Genomic DNA, 20,551 nt, shown 5'->3' on the forward strand with positions numbered 1-20,551 from the left:
CTCATCTGAGTTCTTTGTAAACCGGCATGATGTGCTTCACGAATGTCGGTAAATAAGTTAATAAATAAATAAAATAAATAAATGCGGTTTTCCCTTGTAGGAAAAGAGGTAAAATAGGCTTTAGCTTTCCTTAATTGTTTTTCTAATCGAACTATTGTTGCTGACAATTCCTTATGTTTTTTAGCTGTATATGATATAATCTCTCCCCTCAGGACTGCCTTTGCCGTGTCCCAATATAAAATTGGATCACCTTGATGCTGGTTATTGAAATAGTCGTATTCTTTCCATTTATCTCTTATATATGATTTGAATCCTTCATCATAATATAATTTGGCTGGAAATCTCCAATGTTTACCCCCTCCTGTGCTATTAAATCCCGCAAAATCCACCCAAACAGGGGCATGATCCGAAATAACTAAAGGCCCTATATCTGAACCTGTCACTTTAGAAAAATAAGTGGAGCTAACCAATAAATAGTCCAGTCTAGATTGTGATCCATGAGCTCGTGAAATATGAGTAAAGTTAAGATCATTAGGGTGTAACAATCTCCAAACATCTGCAAGATCTAATAATTTACATATAAATGGAAGACCTCGCCCTTCATCTATCTTGGAAGTTTGGTGTGGCGGTTGTCTATCCATTGTTGGTTCTAATACAGTATTAAAATCACCTCCCAAAATAAGTGGAAGATGTGAATGTTCTTGCAAAATTTGGAAGATATTTTCATAAAATATTGAAGAATATTTGTTAGGTGCATATATATTTCCCAAGAATATTCTTTTCCCATATATCTCAATGTCTAAAAAAATATACCTTCCCTCTGGATCTGCTTTTAAATGATGTAAGTGAAAAGGAATCTTTTTATGTAGAAGTATAGCTACTCCTGCCTTACTTGAGGAGGATGAGGCATAAAAGGATTTCCCCACCCATTGTTTATTTAATTTCTCATGTTCCAAGTCAGTGAGTCTCGTCTCTTGCAATAAAGCAATATGTGTTTTATAACGCTTAAGTGAATGTAAAATTTTATAGCGTTTTATTACTGAGCCTATACCACAGACATTCCAAGTACATATCCGTACCTCAGCCATCAATATAAATAAATGCAAACTTCTTTATGATTTGGTTTACAGTTATTATTATGTGAGTGATTATCCCCCAGCCTAGACTCTCACCCACAATAGCATTGTATAAATTATCCACATATATTAAAAGTACTTTGCATACTATAACCATGTGCCCCCTCGATGCTTTACCCTTTATATATCTTCCCAAAAGGTGTAATAGACCACATAAGATGAACCAAAATTGGATCATCCCATGCACCCCCACACCTAACATATTAATGAAGGTCACTTAAGAACCCCCTCATAAGGAGAAAAAGAAAAAAGAAAAATTTGCCATGAAAAACAGTTTATTTAGCGAGTAGCCTTTCTTTTAGTAAAATTTTCTTCATGTGAAAACAACCAAATCTAATGAGTGATCCAAAATTGAAAAATCAATCTATTAATACAATTTTCTTGTAGAGAATTCCTGAAAGTTCTCTCAATGTGAAAACAAACACCAGAGAGATCATCTAATTGAAAACAAACAGCTCCAATGAAAAATTATATCAAGTCACATCTTCTGATATTACATCAATGGAAGTCCTTGAATAAAAGCTTGAGCTTCAGCAGCTTTTGTGAAGACATGAGTTTGATCATTATAATAAATACGCAGTTTTGCAGGAAACATCAGGGTGGCTCTAATTTTTAATTTGGCTAATTGAGAGCATCTGGAACAAATGCTTTTGTTTGAGCTGCCACAGAGGCTGAATAATCTTGAAAGATGAGCACTTTACTCCCTTCAAAATTTAAATCTGTTATTTTTCTATAGGCTCGCAGTATCTGTACCTTATGTGCAAAATTAAGAAATTTAATTATAACTGCTCTCGGTCTAGTTTGTGAGGACCTGTCTATCTGATAGGGTCCCAACCGATGTGCCCTCTCTATATATAGCTGCCCATGCTGATTATCTAGGTTCAATGTTAGAATTAGCCATGAAGTAAGTTTAGATCCCAAATCAACATCTGTTATGCTTTCAGGTATGCCTATAATACGCAGATTGTTCCTGCGTGATCTATTTTCTAAATCATCAACCTTACTTTGCAGTATTTCCTGGGATTTCAGAAGTTCTCTCAAATCCTTAGCTTGTTCTTCCATCTTATTTTCTACTTCTGAGATTCTGGATTCAGCTTCCTTTAACTGAGTATGAATTCCTGTAATTTGAGAGCTCACACCAGCAATTTGTGTGGAAAGTTGCTGAGACCTCCCCTCTAATGCAGCTATTACCAACGGGATGTCAGGCCCCACCCCGGCTACCGAGTCAGTTAACTGTGTAGTGTCTGTGGTATCAGCCATCTTAGGATCAGCAGCCTTCATCTTTTCTCTTTCTTTCCTACCCGATTTTGTTGTCATTTCCACAAAAGAATTCAAAGATCAATCCCCTGAAGTTGTATTTGAAGCTTGTGCTTAATGAAGTAAGTAAATTCAAATATTGTGAGTTATTTTATAACGATTCGCTGCGTTTCCCCTCCTCCAGAGGGTTGTTCTCAGAGAGATCAGATCTGCTACTGCTCATCCACAAAAATTTCAAATTTTTTTTTAACTTAAAATAATATTTGGTAGTTTTCCTTTTCAAAATAAGCAATTTTGAAATAAAAATGAGCGATTTTATGTAGATTCGCCGCTTTTTTCCCTGAGAGGGTCCCCGGAGCGATCAGACCCACGTCTGCTCACTCACTCAACTAGCGAGGGGTGGGCGGCCGCCCCGGGCGCCGGGTCTAAGGGGGCGCTGCGCAGGCAGCCAGCTCCCAACTCGCCCTGCCGCCCCGCCAGTGTCACCCTCCCGACACCCCCTCTAGTGGTCCAGCGGAGGTCCCGGGAGCGATCTGCCGCTCCCGGGACCTCCGCTGCCACTAAGCAAAATGGCGCCGGTGACCTTTAGCCCCTACCATGTGACAGGGGCTGAAGGCCACCGGCGCCATTTTGCTTAGTGGCAGCCGAGGCCCCGGGAGCGGCAGATCGCTCCCGGGACCTCCGCTGGACCACATGGGGGGGCATCGGGAGGGTGACACTGGCGGGGCGGCAGGGAGAGTCGGGGGCTGGCTGCCTGCCGCGGCACCCCTTAAGTCTCGGCGGCTGGTCTCCGGCTGCACCGATCTTCCTTTCTTCGGCCACATGATCAGCTAGACCGGCTGCGCCGATCTTCTTTCTGTGTGTGAGTGTATGTGAGAAAGGAATCTGCCAGTTTAAAAAAATGAAGTGTGATAATACATATACCTCAACTTTTGTGCTGATTTTTTTGAAAAGTTGGATGAAAGATGAAATTACTAAATTTTAAGAGGAGAACTGCTGGAGAGGGTAAGTAAAGGTGGCTTTTTAAGTTCATTTTTCTTGATTGACTACCATTTTAATTATTGGGTAGTATGTGATGTGTCTGCTGTTTGAAATATTTTATTGGTGTTTGGTAAAGCTTTCAAAATTTGCACTAATCTTTAATTATTGGATATTCTATTCATCAGCTGTTTTGAAATTATCTTATTTGCACGCACGCTCATAAAAATGAGTGCAGAAAAATAGCACCGATTTCAATGCAAATCATTGATGGAGGGAGGGGGCGCCGAAGAAGTCTCTTGCCCCGGGCGCCAAATTGTCTAGCTACGCCACTGAACTGTGGTGCTCCTTGGAACTTTTCCTTGTCTCCGGTTTTTGTGTAATGTTTCTTTGCAGCCCTTGGGGGACATCATTCGGAAGTTTAATTTAAAGCTGGGGGCAGCTTACACCCCCCAGAACAGCCTCTGTCGCAGCGGCGCTGGAAGTGCCGGGCGCAGGAAAGTGTGAACCCTCGCTCCTGGCAGTATCGGGGGGGGGGGGGGAGTCCGAGAAGGTCCAGATAGGCAGCTCAGCTCATAGGGACTGTGGGTGGGTGGGAGGGTCATCCAAGGTGGGGGCAGCCAGGTTTTTTTTTTAAATTTTTGAAAAGAACAGGGGAAGGAGGGGAGGCCTGAACTGCAAGACCTGGGACATTAGTTGCACATTAAGGGGTTGGGGGGGGGGGGGGAGTTGGAAACATGGATCGGTGGGGCCATTTTAAATTTTGTTGGAGAGGGAAGGAATTGACTTTTACTTTTTTTTTTTTTTTCCCGTAAACAGCGCTACTCACCTGGATACCCTTTGAAGATATCAGGATAAGAAGCACGTCATCTGGACACACAAAGCCAGACAATTTTAGGTTTGCTCTTGAAGCGAGCCTAAAGTTAGCCGCCTAGAACTGAAATTCATCAAAGTTTGCTGGCTAAGGCCTAGATTTATCAAAAAGCAGTAAACATTGCATGTGATATAAAAAGGGGCATGTTAGCATAGGTATTACCTTTTCATACTTTGTGTGTGTGAGAGAGAGAAAGAGACTGAGAGAGAGACTATCTATAAGACCCTTGTAGTAGCTATTTATGCTACTATAGGAGGCTCACCTAGTAACTCGAGGTGAGGTTTAGATAGTAGCGTAGGGGTCAGGGGCCTCCTTTACATGCAGAGTAAGACATACGAACAGAACAGTACAGTTTTGTGAAGATTTGATGTCCTTCGGAGTGAGGAAGTCCACACAACGATGAGATTTGTACAATGTTCTCTCAACCTAGCTTGATGGATGCTCTAAGTGGGCAACATCTCTCTCTCTCTCTCTCTCTCTCTCTCTCTCTCTCCCTCCCTCTCCCTCCCTAGTGGTGCAATGAGCACTTTGCTGCATTATTATGGTATTACCACAAAGTGCAAAAAGTTAACACACTTTGTGGTAATACCTATGCAAAGCACTAAGATAACACACATTGTGATAAATAAGCTATTACCATAAAGCACACCCCTTTTTATATCGCATGCGATATTTACTGCTTTTTGATAAATCTAAGCCTTAGATGCTAACCTATGAGTTATACACCTAAATGGCTTTTTAATAATGACCTATATTTATTTTATTTATTTATTTATTTAACTTTTTTATATACCAACATTCAAGACGGTGGTCCCATCATGCTGGTTCACAAGAAACAGGGGTGTAATTATAATAAACTTTACCATTTAAACAATAGTGCAGAAAAGCAGTTACATATAACAAGGAAAACAATAACTTGGAATGAGAAGGGAAATGAAGATCAGATAGTTATATATAAGTATAAATAACATTGTAAGAGGTGGCTATTAACGCTAATGCTAGCGGAGCGTGTTGAAAGAAGGAAGTTAGATGGAATTGGAGTTAGGAAAGGCCTGCGTGAACATATATATTTATACCAGCAACACTTTATATAGCCAACACATATTGGTGCTATAATACACCCTGTGGTAAGTATAGCACACTGTTTCCTAAAGGACATAATATATTCCATTTTATTTGCATGATTCTAATAATTTGCATACACTATATTTAAATTAATGCTTCCAAACTATTTTCCTCCTAACATGTCATCATAAAAGAATACTTCTGGCTACATTAGTTATCAAATAAATAGCACTTTCTCACCTGATCATTGTCTTCTTCATCGCTACTTAGCTTTAGGTCATCTTCCAGCATTCTGAAGAAAGGAAACATGATTAAATATTTGAACTGTTATGTTAATAAGTATTTTAGTTTAAAAAGATAACCACTATGTGTCTGTTACCTTAAAAAGAATTGAAATACAATCATGAACCCAGATATGTAAACAATCTCCTGCAGATCAATCATGGTTAGCAATTAGCATCTAAGCTCACTAACCACTTCCTGGTGGATAACCCAAGAGAAACAGTTAACTGAAGCAGCAGCAGTTTATTTCAACAGAAGTACTGTTATTAATAGCTGTGACTGAAAAACTGCTGTAGATAAATATTTAGACTATTTCAGAAGAAGTTAAACAGTGAGCTTTGTTCAACTGCAGCAATTCAGACTTAAATCGTACAATAATTCAACTTGGAGATGGGGTGTGAATACTTTTTATGCTTTGCCATAATAGTAGTAATTCCCCACTTCTTGCTTTTCTTATGTAGACACTGATCTGTGCTCTCAGATCTGAGAGTGTTGAACTAACAAACATTGGAGCCAATGCAATCAAGCGCACTCCACCTAGCGCACAAGTTAACCTGCAGTTGGATGTGCGTTTTGTACGTGCTAGACTAACACCCGATGCAATATGGGGATTACTGCTTCCAAAACGCATGTCCAAGCAATTGAGTAGATAATAGCATTCATCAAATGTAAATGCCATGTAGATGAGGCTATGAAGCTTGCTTCTTTTCTCCAACCCCATGGGGCCAAATGCCACCGCCGGAAGGAACAGGAAGCATCCTGTGGGTATGGAAGAAAGAAGCAAGCATGGGCAGGCGTGTGCAGCCAGAAGGAGGAGAAATTGTGTTGGCTGTGCCCCCACAGCTGAAGAGATGAGGAGCAGCAGTGACTGCCCTACAAACCAGAGAGAGAGGAAGAGAAGGAAAAGGCTACTGCTACTGCTGACAGAGAGAGAAAGAGCATGTATGAAGGAGTGTGTATGTATGTAAAAGCAAATATGAGAGAAAGATAGCATGTGTGTGGAAAAGAGAATGAGGGGAGAAAAAGAGAACATAAGTGTTGGTGTCGGGGTCGGGGGATAGACAGAACATGTGTGTCTGTATGTGAGAGAGAGAAAAAGAGCGAATGTGTGTATGTGGAAGAGAGAGTATGTGTGTAAGCTGCCATGATCTTTGGAGTGTGCAGTTGATAATTATAAATAAATAAGTGGGAGAGAAAGCTTGTATGTAAGTGTGTGTATATGAGAGCATGTGGGAGAGGGAGTCAGAGAATGTGTATGTATGTGGGAGAGAGAATGTGTGTGTAAGTGGGAGAGAGAGTGGGCATGTGTGTATATATGTGGGAGAGTGAGAGTGAGTGTGTGTGTGTGTATATGTGAGTGAGAGTGAGTGTGTGTGTGTGTATATGTGAGAGAGGGTGAGATATGTATGTTATATGTGGGAGAGAGAAAGCATGTGTGCATTCATGTGTGTTGGAGAGTGTATGTAGGTGAGAGAGAGTGGACAAAGTCTGTGCATCTCTCCTCCCACCCCACTAATCCATGACAATCTCAAGGTGACTAGAAATCAAAAGATACTGGGTAAAGAGAGCAAGAAATTTTTTTTAATCCTTAGTTTTAATTATTGAATGTTTGGTGTGTTTGGGGTTTTGAAATATTTTATTGGGAAATTTAAAAAAATTTGAATTTATGAGTTTTAATTATTTGAGGTTATTCTAATTATTAGCTATTTTGACATATATATTCCTTTCATTAGCATGGTTTTACTAATATGATGTTTTTATATTTCTTGATTTTATTATTTGATGTTTTATGAGTAATGGTGATTCTGTTTTTCCATTATTGCATTGCATACAGAATCTGGCTTGCTGCAGTATCCAGTTTATTTTTTGTTTGCATGTGTCTATTTATATTTTATGGTTTCTTTATTTTGTATTTGGTGAGGGTCTGTCTGTATTCTGTATCTGAAACTGAGATGAGAGTTTCTACTAGAGTATGGTTTCTTTGTAGGGATCTATAGCAGCTTGGCTTTGTCTGTTTTCCTAACAGGAGGTGTATTGGTGTTTTTGGGCCTGGTGTAATATTTGTGGTGATGCCTTTTCAGAGTTAGGGTTGGTACTGTTTGAATGCCAGCAGTTAGTACTGTTTTGAATGGGAGTTTACTATATTATAATTGTAAATTAGTTTATTCATGGCTTTCTGAGGGCTAACCCAACACCCAACAAGATTTACAATAGGCCTAATACCATATAGGTTCCAAGTTATTTTTTTTGGAGGTTGTTCTAGTTGGTACCACAGTGTAAGCAATATTTCTAAATCTCAGAATGTTGTTTCATATAAAATTTGTTATAAAAACATTAATTGTGTGTGGTAAGTCCCTGCTGGGGGAGGGGGAGGGTGTTTAGACAGCGCAATGCTATAATATTCACCTAACATGCCTAATTCTGTGGCACCAGCTCTGTCAGCATGATTTATAGGGATGGACTTCCGGTTAATTTGCGAGCCTGCTTGGATGTCGGGGATCAGAGTTCAGGAGCATCCCTCCTAAAAAATCCTTAAATAGAGGTTATAAGCATGAAAGTAACCTGCCTTGGTTGTGACAAGAAACAGCTAGAGGCTAAGATGGAGGGAGCTGTGGGTATGGAAAAAATATTGGCAAACCTCTTGGAAGAAGCACTGCAGCAAATAACCAGCAGTGTCCCTGTCCCAGGCGGCAGTGGAAGATATAAAAGGAAGATTAGAGGGCCAGTCAAAGTGGATAGATTATGGGGAACAATGTATTTCACTGCAAGATGATTGACTGATGGAAGCGGAGAGGAGCCTAGAGGAGTTAAAAGTGAAGAATGCTGCCTTAACAAACGAATAAAGGACCAAGAAAATCAGAATCGCCACAACAATTTAAAAATTGCTAGTCTGCCAGACTCGTTGTGAGAGGAGGAACTTTATGACTTTGTTGAGTGATGGCTGCCTGAGCACTTGAGCCTTATCTTTGCAGAAGATTGATTCCAATGTGAACGTGTGTACCACCTGGGCCTGCTGGGTGGTGGCAAGCCACGCTTGGTGATGGCAAGAATACTAAATTGGACGCACAAAGTTAAAATCCTCCACGCATATTGGCAGCAAGAATGGCTGGATTATAATGGTAATAAAATTCTACTTTTCAGTGCACGTGGCCAAGCAACGAAAGGAGATGTCGGGCCTTGCTCTGACCTGTTTCGGAGGGGCATCTGTTTCTCCTTACTATTGACGGCTAAGTTGTGGATACAGCATGGAAATAAGGTGCTCTTCTTCATGAAGAAAAATGAGGCAGCAGGATTTATGTCTTCACTTTCGGCCTCAGAGGGAGAGGGCCGGAGTTGAAACAGCTAATGGACTTTTCCTTGCAGAACTGAGATCGATGGTGGTCATTGTCTAGTGTCAGCAGCTTATATCACTGATATAGGGCACAATTTTTTTTTTCAGTGTTTTAGAAATTGGGGGCTTGTAGAAGTTTGTCTGTGATTGTTCCTTATGACATTCACTATCTTTCATTTGACGTGTGATATGAAGGGGTGTAGCTTTTTATCAGTGATTATTGTGTTAATTTTCTAGAGTCCAGCCTCGGTGGAAGTTGTAGAAACAGATGATTGAGGCTTATTGAACCTGATGACAATACATATATATTCCTAACATTGTATTTCACAAAATTTAACATTATAATGTCTTACAATGCACTTTTCATTTTTTTCTTGAATAAGTAGTGTAACTGTGCTTTTTTAATGTTTACTTTCAGAACAAATACATTTTTCATACAACTAGTCACAATGTGAGGAAGGAGAGAGAGAGGGAGGGGGAGAGAGAGAGAGAGAGACTTGCTATAAGGCCCGTCTAGTAGTTATGTATTTATACCTCTATAGGAGGCCCACCTAGTAACTTGAGGTGAGGTTTAGGTAGTAGTTTAGGGATTAGGGGCCACTTTGACATGCAGAGTGCGACGTACAAACAGAACAGTGCACTCTTGTGAAGATTTGATGACCTTCGGAGTAAGAAAATCACACAAAGATGAGATTTGTACAATGTTCTCTCAACCTAGCTTGATGATACCCAGGTTGAGAGTCCATCAATCTAGGTTGAGAGAACTGTGAAGCCAGCCCACTTTGACAGACATCCCGCCCCTATCTCCTCCCCCTTTTCTAAATTAGAATTGCACCATGTGTTAAGGTGTTTTTTCGCACACGAAAATGCCTTAACGCAAGCGAAAAGGCCATAATGCAAATTGGAAAATAACCCCCTAAGGGTCTAAAGGAAAAAATTAAGATGGTGAGAACAGGAATAATGCTAGACAAAAAAATGGGTTGTAGCACAGGGAAGACTAGTTAACTAAGGGGGTCATTTTCTATCCTTATTGCACGCGAAAAGGGACTTTTCACGTGCGATAGCTAGATAGGGGCAGAGTCGGGGCAGTGCAGGGACCGGAAGAGGAGGAGTCGGGGCGGCGTCAGGGCGGATGCCGTGGAAACTTCGCTGGCGGTGATAAGGTAAGACCTGTTATCGCCGCTAGTAGCGCGCCCAATAGCACTACCTTTCACTGTGGCGCTATTGGATACAAAAGTCAGCAGCGATAACACCACGGTGGTGTGATCGCTGCCGGCTTTCACAGGCCTGCCCTCCGCTTCGCCCCCCTGCCCCCATCACAGTGGGATTCACAAACCACTGCGATATTAGAAAATCCAGGCCTAAGTTAGATAAGATGAAATAATTGTTAATTATTTTTAAAATAATGCTGATTGCCCAGGGTAAACATGGGGTCCTTACCTGAATATTCTATAAAACGGAAATGGATAATTCATGCTACTTTTTTATTTGGTCTGGCTTTCCGCCTGCTCCTTTCTGTTTTCAGCTCAGGGTGAACTAGGAATTCCCACCTCTCCCTGCCCCATTTTATATCTTCCACTCACCCTCAAACATCCCTAGTCAGATCACTCCAGCAATGGTTCTGAGCCCGAGGCCATGTTCCTAAAACTCTGTGGATCATGGGATCTGAATCTGACCACTAGATTTATTTATTTATTTATTTAGCACTTTTATATACCGATTTTCCAGTAACAGAATTACTAATCAAGTCGGTTTACATTCTAAACAATAACCATGACAAGAGGATGTCTTACAATAAACAGGTAGATTGAACTTGGATAAAAATAAATGGGGTTAACAACATGAAGTAAGTTATGAGGCCTAATGTAGGCTGGAGTTAAGAAAGGGTGTTGGGCATAAGGCTAGGTTTTTAATATTGCTCTCTGGGGGTTACCAATGAAAGGAATCATAGGTTGTAATTCAAATAAAAGCTGAAGTTAGGAGAATGCTTGGTTGAATAACCAGGTCTTGAGTCTTTTCTTAAATACAATAGGGCATTGCACTAGTCTGAGGTCTGATGGGAGAGAGTTCCAAAGTTTGGGACCGGCAGTGGAGAAAGCTCTTTTACTTAATGCTGTCTTCATCGGTGGGACCTGTAGGTTGTTTCTGTATGCTTGTCTTACTGGTCTGGTGGAGGTGTGAAGTTGAAGAGGGATCTTGAGCTCGAGTGGGGCGATGTTATGTATTGGTTTGTGGATTGATGAGAGTGCTTTGAAAAGTATTCTGAATTTGATAGGAAGCCAGTGTAGATTTTTCAAGATGGGTGTTATATGGTCTCTTTTGTTTGTCTTGGTTAGAATCCTTGCTGTTGCGTTCTGCAACATCTGTAGAGGTTTCGTGGAGTTAGCAGGGAGGCCAAGTAGTAGTGAGTTGCAGTAGTCGATTTTACTGAGAATGATTGCTAGTAATACTGATCGGAAATCTTGAAAATGGAGGATGGGTCTCAATCTTTTTAAGACTTGTAGTTTGAAAATTCCATCCTTTATGATGTTGTTGATGATGAAAGATCTGTAATTCATTTGGTTATCTAGTATAACTACCAGGTTTCTGACTTGTGGGGATAGGATTAATTGTGAGGCCAGGTTGATGATGGGTTGTGGGTGGTTTCCATCTTGGGAGATGAGAAGGTACTCTGTCTTGTTTTGATTAAGAATCAGATTGAGACTTGTCAGCAGGTTGTTGATGGTATGTTGGCATGAGTTCCAGAAGTCCAGAGTTTTATGAAGTGAATCTGTAATAGGAATCAGAATCTGAACATCGTCAGCGTATAGGTAGTGGATAAGATTTAGCTTGCGGAAGAGCTGGCAGAGAGGGAGCAGGTATATATTGAATAAGGTTGGAGAAAGAGAAGAGCCTTGTGGGACTCCCAGGTTGCAGTTGACTGGTTGAGATTCCTCCCTGTTGATCTTAACCTTATAATGTCTGTTCTGAAGGAAAGATTTGAGCCAGGCGAGGGCGACGTCTCTGATGCCAATGTCTGACAGACGATCAACCAGTGTATTATGATTGACCGTGTCAAATGCTGCTGTTAGGTCAAGGAGGATGAGTAGACAAGGTTGTCTTTTTTCAAGGTTCAGTAGGATGAAGTCCGTTAATGAGATTAGAAGAGTTTCTGTGCTTCGAGATTGGCGGAAGCCGAATTGCGAAGGGGAAAGAATGTTGTTGTTGCTCAAGTATTCTGTCAGTTGTTTATTTGCAATTTGTTCCATAATTTTTGCGATGAGGGGCAGATTTGCTATTGGGCGAAAATTGGCTGGGTTATCTGGAGAGAGATTTGGTTTTTTTAGGAGTGGTTTTATGATTGCCATTTTGAGAGGGTCGGGAACTAGCCCTTGAGATAAGGAGCAGTTGATGATTTGGGCGATAGGTTTGGAGTTTGTTTTAGAGCAGGTGACGAGGAGGTTAGTTGGGATGGTGTCCTGAGGATGTGAAGAAGGTTTAAGTTTTTTTAGTATGTTTTCGATCTCTAATGATGAGGTCAGCTCAAATTCCCCAAGGCTTGCCTTTTGTGGTAGAAAGGCAGTTAGAGGTGTTGAAGGCGTAGTATCTTTGTTTTTCTTGGCTTGAGTTAATAGGTTCGGGTTCTTGTTTTTGAAGTAGGTCGCAAGTTCCTCTGCTTTGCTTGCAGCTTTTTCATCTGGTATAGACGTCGAGGGGGGTTTGGTGAGGGACGAAACCAAGGAAAAAAGCGCCTTGGGGTCAAAGAGGAAGTGGTGGATTTTTTGTGAGTAGAAGTCTCTCTTTGCTTGGAGGATGGAGATTCTGTATTGGTGCATCATGGACTTAAATGCTGTGAGGTTGGTAGATGATGGGTTTTTACGCCAAAGCTGTTCTTTTTTTCTGAGTTCCTGTTTCATGGATTTCAGTTTTGGAGTGTACCACGGTTTTTTGTTGTCTTTGTTTGCTTGAGAGGCTTTGGTGATAGTTGGGCAGGTAGTATCGGCCACTTTTTTGGTGATGTTGGTCCAGTAAGCTACGGCTGAGTCCGCGTCTGTGAGGTCCAAGTGGTTAAGTTCTGCGGATAGGCTATTGTTGAGAGTTTCCTGGCTGCAAAGCTTTCTGAATTGGACCGTGTTGTTCTGCTTTTTGGGGGGGGTTGGTTGGTGTATCTTAAGTGTAGTGGTGATGAGCTTATGGTCCGACCAAGGAACTGGTAGGCATGTTGAAAGGGAGGAGGGAGAAAGGCCATGGTTAATGAAAATGAGGTCGAGCGTGTGACCTGCTTTATGGGTGGGTTCATTAACTATTTGTATGAAACCCATGAAGTTAAGTGTGTCGAGGAAAGTTTCACAACTGGGTGAACGAGGAGAAGAGTCCACATGGAGATTAAAATCCCCCAGGAGTATAGCTGGTGTGTCGGTATTGATGTGTTTCGCTATGCTTTCAATCAAAGGTGATGGGTCTGCTTCAAGGCATCCTGGGGGGGCGTATATGAGACCCATTTGCAGGTGGGAGGATTTAAATACTGCAAATTCTAGAGATTGTAAGGATATTGTAGTCTGTAGAGAGATTCCTAGTTTTTTGTTAGCTGCAAGGAGGGGACCACCTCCTCTTTTTTTCAGCCTGGGGATGGAGAATATGTCATACGCGTGAACTGGGAGTTGGTTGATTGTAGCAATGTCTTCTGGTTTTAGCCAGGTTTCAGTGATCGCACAAAGGTCAGTGTGTGTTTCAAGAAGATAGTCATGAAGAAGGTGAGTTTTTTTTGTAAGAGACTGTGCGTTCAGCAACGATAAAGTGAATAGTGAGAGGCCCAGCAGTTGGTTCAGGGGCGAGATAATAATAGGGATGAATCTTTTTTGTAAAGTGTGTGGTATGGCTTGTTTTTTTGCTGGAGTTCTCTTGATTTTATGGATGATGGTGATGGGTGAGGCAGCCATGCTTGCTTTTTGTGGAGGGTGTGTTGAAGGTAAAAATTGTAGGGTGAGTTGTGGGATGTTGGGGGTGGACAGTTATTGAACCTAGAGGGTGGACTCTGATGAGAAGTCGGCGAAAGTGCTCTTTGATGGAGAGTATGAATCGAGGTTCGTAGGTCTAGGGAGTAGGGCTGGTGCTGGAGTGAACTATATTTAATGGTGAACTGGTCGGATTTGTAAACTACTCAAAAACTTACTGAAATTACCCTGTTGTTGGGATGAATTGGAAATATGGCCGCTGTGGGAGTGGAGAGATATTGACCTGGACTGTCTACAGTAGGCTCCACTTGGGCTGCACGAAGGGGCGCACAAAGGGGCAGGCCCCTTTGTTGCGCACCTTGGCGCGCGACGCTCGGCGCCAAGCGGAGCCCCGTTTAAAGCCCAGCAGGGCTGGCTCTGATTGGTGGCCGCTGGATGGTGGGCGGGACTCGGCGCGGTTCCTTTTTTTATTCTTTTGTCATTCTTTTGTCATTCTTAAGCAATAACCACAGCTCTTTCACCCCTGGGGGCTGTGAATATAACAGAGTAATGACGGCAGAAGAAGATCATCTGGTCCATCCAGTCTGCCCAGCAAGAGTCTTATTTATTTATTTATTTATCGAGTTTTATATACCGTTGTTTGGTTTCGCCATCACAATGGTTTACAAAGTTTTGATGTTTAACAGAGTTTCCAAGTTTCATGTGATTGTCAACATAAATATTGTAGTCTTTATAAACGTAGATTGTATTTCAACTTATGTTGTTTCAGTTAAGTTTGTATAACGTGCTTGAATTGGTTCCATAGGTTTGCATAGGGCCAGTAGGAGTGAAGTAATATCTGAGAGTCACTGGGTGTTTTGGTAGGCTTTGGTAAACATCCAGGTTTTTAGTTCTTTTTTGAAGGTTTTTAAATTTTGCTGTGTTCTAAGTTCAGTTGCGAGGGTGTTCCAGAGTTTGGGACTTCCTAGGGATATGACTCTCTTCCGAGTTCAGGTAAGTTGTTTGGAACAAGTAGATGGAATCTTTAATAGACCTTTGTTAGTTGAGCGGAGGTTTCTGTTTGGGGAGTATAGTTTGATAGATGTACTTAGCCAGTTTGTTTGTTTTTCATATATTATTTTGTGTAATATGGATAGTATTTTGTATTCTATCCTGAATTTTATTGGGAGCCAGTGTAGTGGCTTATGGTAGTAACTGCTGCTCCGTGCAGGTTACCCCCAAGCCTTATGATAAGGGTAGCAATATTTACAATCAAAACCAAGCAACTGTCAAACCCATAACAAAATTACTGCTAGCAACATTTTTACAGGGTGAGCAGCCTTCCTGCGTCCCCAGCCCTAGTCCAACAGGGAAAGGAAAGAGTCAGTCCTGCATACTACTTCTTATTTCATCCATGAATAACTACACTTAAGAAAAAATGACAATAGCCAATCTCATATCAGATCGTAGAATACTGTATCTCAACTCTCAGTGTTAGAAGAATGTTAAATTTTACATTTCTGACAGCAATCAATAGAACACACAATTGGACTGTTAGCAAGTGCTATTGTGCTGATGATGTTAAATTGTGAACAATTATGCTCATTTTCACAAATAACTACTACCGAGACCAGACATTTGCATTATACTATGAATCAGTACTTCATTCATTCTTTCTGCTGTATCAATGTGTATTTTACCCCAAGGGAAAAATGATCATAAATTTTGAATATAATGCGATACAGTTCTTCCTCTCTGAAATATGAGACTTCTGCAGTCTGGCTAGAAGATTTGTTGAAGTATGTGATAAATGCCCCTTTTTTAATGAGACATTCCTTGCTATAATGTATAAAAGGACTGCTGAGATCAGCTTTAAACAAAGGTGCTAGCATAGTTTTAAGGTCCATGCTTTAAGTCTGATTAGCAAAATTCAGTACAAGAAGACTGGCTACAAGCAAGAATGACTTTATTAATGTAAGCCCCCTCTTGGTTTGAAGCCCGAATTCAGGGGCCACAAAGTCCCCAAGGCCAGTCTGAATGTGCTGAACCTCTCACTCTTTCTACATGTACTTTATATGTGATGACGCTATTAGCTAATCCCTGTGATGAAAAACATTTCCCGCACGGTCAATGTGCCCTTGCAACGCAGCAAATTTTATGCCAGCCCAGGACTGGCATAAAGGTCTGCCATGCTCAAGGGTGCATTTTAAAAACCCCAAATTCCTGCTTTATGGGATCCCTCCTGTTGCGCTTGGAGGTGGACCCTTGTGTTGGAGCAGTGGAGAACGGCTCCCTGGTAGGGACCAGGAAGCACCTGCCCCCAGGGGCCGGAGCACAGGAGGAGACAGAGACTAGGATGAGCTTCACCACTGGAAGCCCAAGGTCCCCCTGGGTGGAGCCTGTAGGGACCTGGGCCGCTTGGACTTAGGAGAAGCACAATTTCCCCTAGCGCCTCCTTTATTCTGCGGCACCTAATTTTAGTATAAAATCAGGCACCAGGGAGAGGTGGATTGGCGCGTGTTAAGAGAGCAGGCGTTCAATCATAAGCGCCCGTTTAACATACGCTGATATTGAATTGGCCTGAATGAGCTGAATTACTTGGAGAGACACAGCCAGCAGTCCATTGATGGTTTTCAGTAAAAATAGGTTTACTGCAACTTAAAAACAAGGATCCATGCCAAAATGAAAATGATCATTAACACAAAAAGCAAAATAACAACTCTAAGAGCTGCAGTTTCTTTGTCCATAGTGCACCTCCTCTGAACTCTTCTCCTCTGATCTGAATCAATGTCCAACAAACCGTCCCTGTGAAGGGTGGGAAAAGACTCCTCTCTCACAGTCATAAGCAGAAAGTAAAAATGGAAAAACTCTTCTTACTTCAAAACTGAGTATAAAAAAAAAACAACCCCCCCCCCCCCCCCATCTTCTAAGCCATTATTCTCTGTCCTCAATGTCAACTGGTCACATGGGCAAACAAACTGAAAAATCCAGTCCTGCTAGCAAGAGTGTACTGGCCCTCCTGTTGGGAACTGGTCAAAAATCACAAAACACTGAGGGGCGGATTTTAAATGCCCTGCGCGCAGGGCCCTGGCGCGCCTATTTTGCATAGGCCGCCGGTGCACGCAGAGCACCGGGACACGCGTAAGTCCCGGAGTTTTTTAAAAGGGGCGGGAGGGGGCGTGTCGGGGGCGTGGCAGAATGATGCGGCATTTCGGGGGCGTGACGTGGCGTTTTGGGGATGGCGACACGGGCGTGGTTTCGGCCCGGGGGCATTCCGGGGGCGTGGCCGCGGCCTCCGGACCAGTCCCGGGACCGGATCACGGAGCGGGGCAGCCGGCCGGCGCGCGCAGATTTACGTCTGCTTTTCGCAGGCGTAAATCGTGGAATAAAGGTAAGGGGGGGTTTAGATTGGGCCGGGGGGGTGGGTTAGGTAGGGGAAGGGAGGGGAAGGTGGGGGGAGGGCGAGGGAACAGGCAGCGCGCGCTGGGCTCGGCGTGCGCAGGTTGCACAAATGTGCACCCCCTTGCGCGCGCCGACCCCGGATTTTATAAGATACGCGAGGCTACACGCGTATCTTATAAAATCCAGCGTACTTTTGTTTGCGCCTGGTGAGCGAACAAAAGTACGCGATCGCGCAATTTTTTAAAATCTACTCTTGACAGTCTAGCCACAAAACTCTTTAATTGGTGAGCCGTGGAGCCTACCAGGAACCATGCCTCTGGGCAAGAGAGGCAGCACCTGCAGGACTGGCCAAGTGGAAGCCACAGTTGGTTTCCAAGCAGATTGGCCCAATGGTCACAGGAGGCCAGAAGAGAGTGTCCGAGTGAAGTGCATGGGTCAAAGCCAGAGTATCAGTCCAAGAGATGTCAGCCAAAGCAGGGGTCAATACCAGGATCAGTCCGTGCGAAGCTGAGGCAAGTGAGGGTCGGTTCCAGGTGGCAGACAATAGAATGGTCAGGTAGGCAGTGGACAGTTCCAGGCGGCAGGCAAGACTGTCAGGCAGTCAGTGGTCAGTTCCAGGCGGCAGGCAAGAGAATGGTCAGGCAGGCAGAGGTCAGTACCACAGGTCAGTCCGGATAGGTACTACCTGGGAAGGTTACAGGATCACGGAGACGTTGGGACTGGAGACACTGGAACAGGAGACACTGGAACAGAAGATACTTGAAACATGGAGGCAAACTATCACATCAACAGTGTCAACCCGATTGCCAAGGCGAGGCTCTGGGGGAAGAGCCTCGCCTTATATACCAGGGCTATGTGATGTCATCTCCGGGCACTGCAGACCGAGTTCCCATGCTGTGCCCTTTAAAGGGAAGCGCTGCCCGTGCGCGCCTAGGGGTGGGGCCGACGCTGTGGAGGACGCAAAGCCCCAGCGTGAGGAGCGCTGAATGCTGGAAGGCCCCGACGGGCCTGGGGATGCCTGGGAGAGCTGCGGGCGATAGGAGCTAGCTGCGGACGCCAAAGAGGGGGAGTCGGAGCTGGTGGACGGAAGTGTGAGGTGAGCAGGGCCAGCCACGGTGCTGGCGTAGCTGGGACGCGCAACAGTACCCCCCTTTCTAGGCCTCCCTCTTACCGGCCTGGGCTTCTCAGGATGGTTCTGATGGAATCCCCAAATCAGATCTTTATCGAAAATATTGTGAGAGGGTTCTCAGGAGTTTTCTTCTGGGCTGAAACCCTCCCATGACAGGAGGTACTCCCAATGGCCCCGACCTTTTTGACCTGAAGGGCGTTCTCAAGTTCTGGCGTATACTGAGTGGGAGTAAGAGGCCTTCGGGAAGGCCAGGAGAGGACCAAAGGTTTCAACAATGACACGTGGAACGTGTTGTGGATTCTCATGGAGGCAGGGAGTTGAAATTGATAGGTGACCTCTCCAATGCGTTGCAGAATAGAGAAAGGGCCAATGAATCTGGGAACTAGTCGTTGAGACAGTAGTCATAGTCGAATATGTTTCGTACTGAGCCAGACCTTTTGGCCAGGCTGGAACAGTGATGCAGCCCGACGATGGATGTCAGTAAAGCGTTTGGCCTGCTCGGCTGCTTGGTTTAGTCTCTCTTTTACCTGATTCCAGAGTCTGCATATAATTTGTGCTGTAACTGAGCTGCAGCTGAAACTGAGTGGAACCGGTAGAGTAGGCAGGGTTGGCGGCCAAAGACTACCGCAAAAGTTGAGACATCAGTGGCAGAAGGCAACGTGAGTGTTGTGGGATAGTTCTGCCCAAGGCAGGAGATTAGCCCAGTTATCTTGCTGGTCATTTCATATGATCGTAGAAATTATTTTATGGAATGGTTTGTCCTTTCAGCTTGGCCATTTGCTTGCGGATGATAGGCTGAGGTTAAGTTTAATGTAATATTGAACTTCTTACAAAGGGATCTCCAATATTTGGCAGGAAATTGAGGGCTCCGGTCGGAGACGATTTCCTGAGGTAGTCCATGCAGATGACATACATTGGTTAGGAAGAGTTTGGCTAGTTCTGGAGCTGAAGGGAGACCAGGTAGTGGGACAAAGTGGGCCATTTTTGAGAAGCGCTCGATAATAACCCAGATTACTGTATTTCATATCGAAGGAGGCAGGTCCATGATAAAATCAGTGGAGAGACTTGACCAGGGTTCAGAGGGCGCAGGAAGACGTTGGAGGAGGCCCCATGGGTGGCCAGTCAGAGGTTTTTGCTGTGCGCAAACTGGACAGGAGTCCACGTAGTCGCTGGAGTCTTTTATCATACTAGGCCACCAATAGTGCCTTTGAAGCATCTCGAGAGTCCAGACTCGGCCGGGTTGACCAGCTAGCTTAGAGTCATGAGCCCAATGGAGCACATTCTCATGGAAATGGCAGGGGACCACCGTCTTCTCAGCTGGTACCGTGGTGGTGAATGCAATCGATATACAAGCTGGATCGATGATGTGCCTAGGAGTCTCGGGTGTATCTTCCGGCTCGATGGATCGAGAGAGCACATCTGCCTGGAGATTTTTAGCTGCTAGGCAATAGCAGAGCTCGAAGTTGAAACATTCAAAGAACAGGGTCCAGCGGGCTTGTCTGGGATTGAGTAATTGGGCCTCCTTGAGGTGTTCGAGATTATTGTGGTCGGTAAATATTGTGAACTTGTGTTGTGCCCCCTCCAGCCAAGGACGTCATTCCTGGAGAGCTAGCTTCTCGGCTAGGAGTTCACGGTCCCCTATAATGTAGTCTTGCTGTGTGGAGGATAATTTGTGTGAGTAGAAGGAGCATGGTACTAAGGTTCCTTTAGTGGAGTACTGACTCAGAACCGCTCCTGCTCTGATGGTGGATGCATCAACTTCAACGTTGAAGCGACGGTTAGGATCCGGATGACGTAGACATGGACCGGAATAGAAGGCTTCCTTCAAGGCATGGAATGCTGACTGGGCTTTGGGACTCCACACTCGGAGGTCACATCTCTTCTCAGTCATGGCGGTAAGTGGAGCGGTTAGAGAGGAGTAGTTAGCAATAAAATTTTGATAGTAGTTTGTAAACCCAAGGAATCTTTGTAGGGCGAGGAGGCCCACTGGTTTTGGCCAATCTCGATTACCCTGGAGTTTATCAGGGTCCATGGTGAAGCCACGGTTGGAAATGATGTAGCCTAAAAATGGGAAGCTGGGTTGTTCAAAAATAAATTTCTCTAATTTTGTATGAGATGATGCTCTCTGAGATGTTGGAGGACTGTTTGGAAGTGGGAACAATGGGACTTTAGGTCTTTGGAGAA

General features: G+C 43.6%; 1 protein-coding gene across 1 annotated transcript in view; it reads right to left on the reverse strand.

Moving 5' to 3' along the window:
- AFF3 (AF4/FMR2 family member 3) overlaps positions 1-20,551 on the reverse strand; it is an 862,899-nt gene that overhangs the window by 387,267 nt on the left and 455,081 nt on the right. Inside the window, exon 15 of the mRNA XM_029603314.1 lies at positions 5,551-5,602. Coding sequence (XP_029459174.1) covers positions 5,551-5,602 — 52 coding nt within the window. The remainder of the gene's footprint in view (positions 1-5,550; positions 5,603-20,551) is intronic.

Source organism: Rhinatrema bivittatum, chromosome 5 (genome assembly GCF_901001135.1).
Source record: "Rhinatrema bivittatum chromosome 5, aRhiBiv1.1, whole genome shotgun sequence".
Classification (NCBI taxonomy): Eukaryota; Metazoa; Chordata; class Amphibia; order Gymnophiona; family Rhinatrematidae; genus Rhinatrema; species Rhinatrema bivittatum.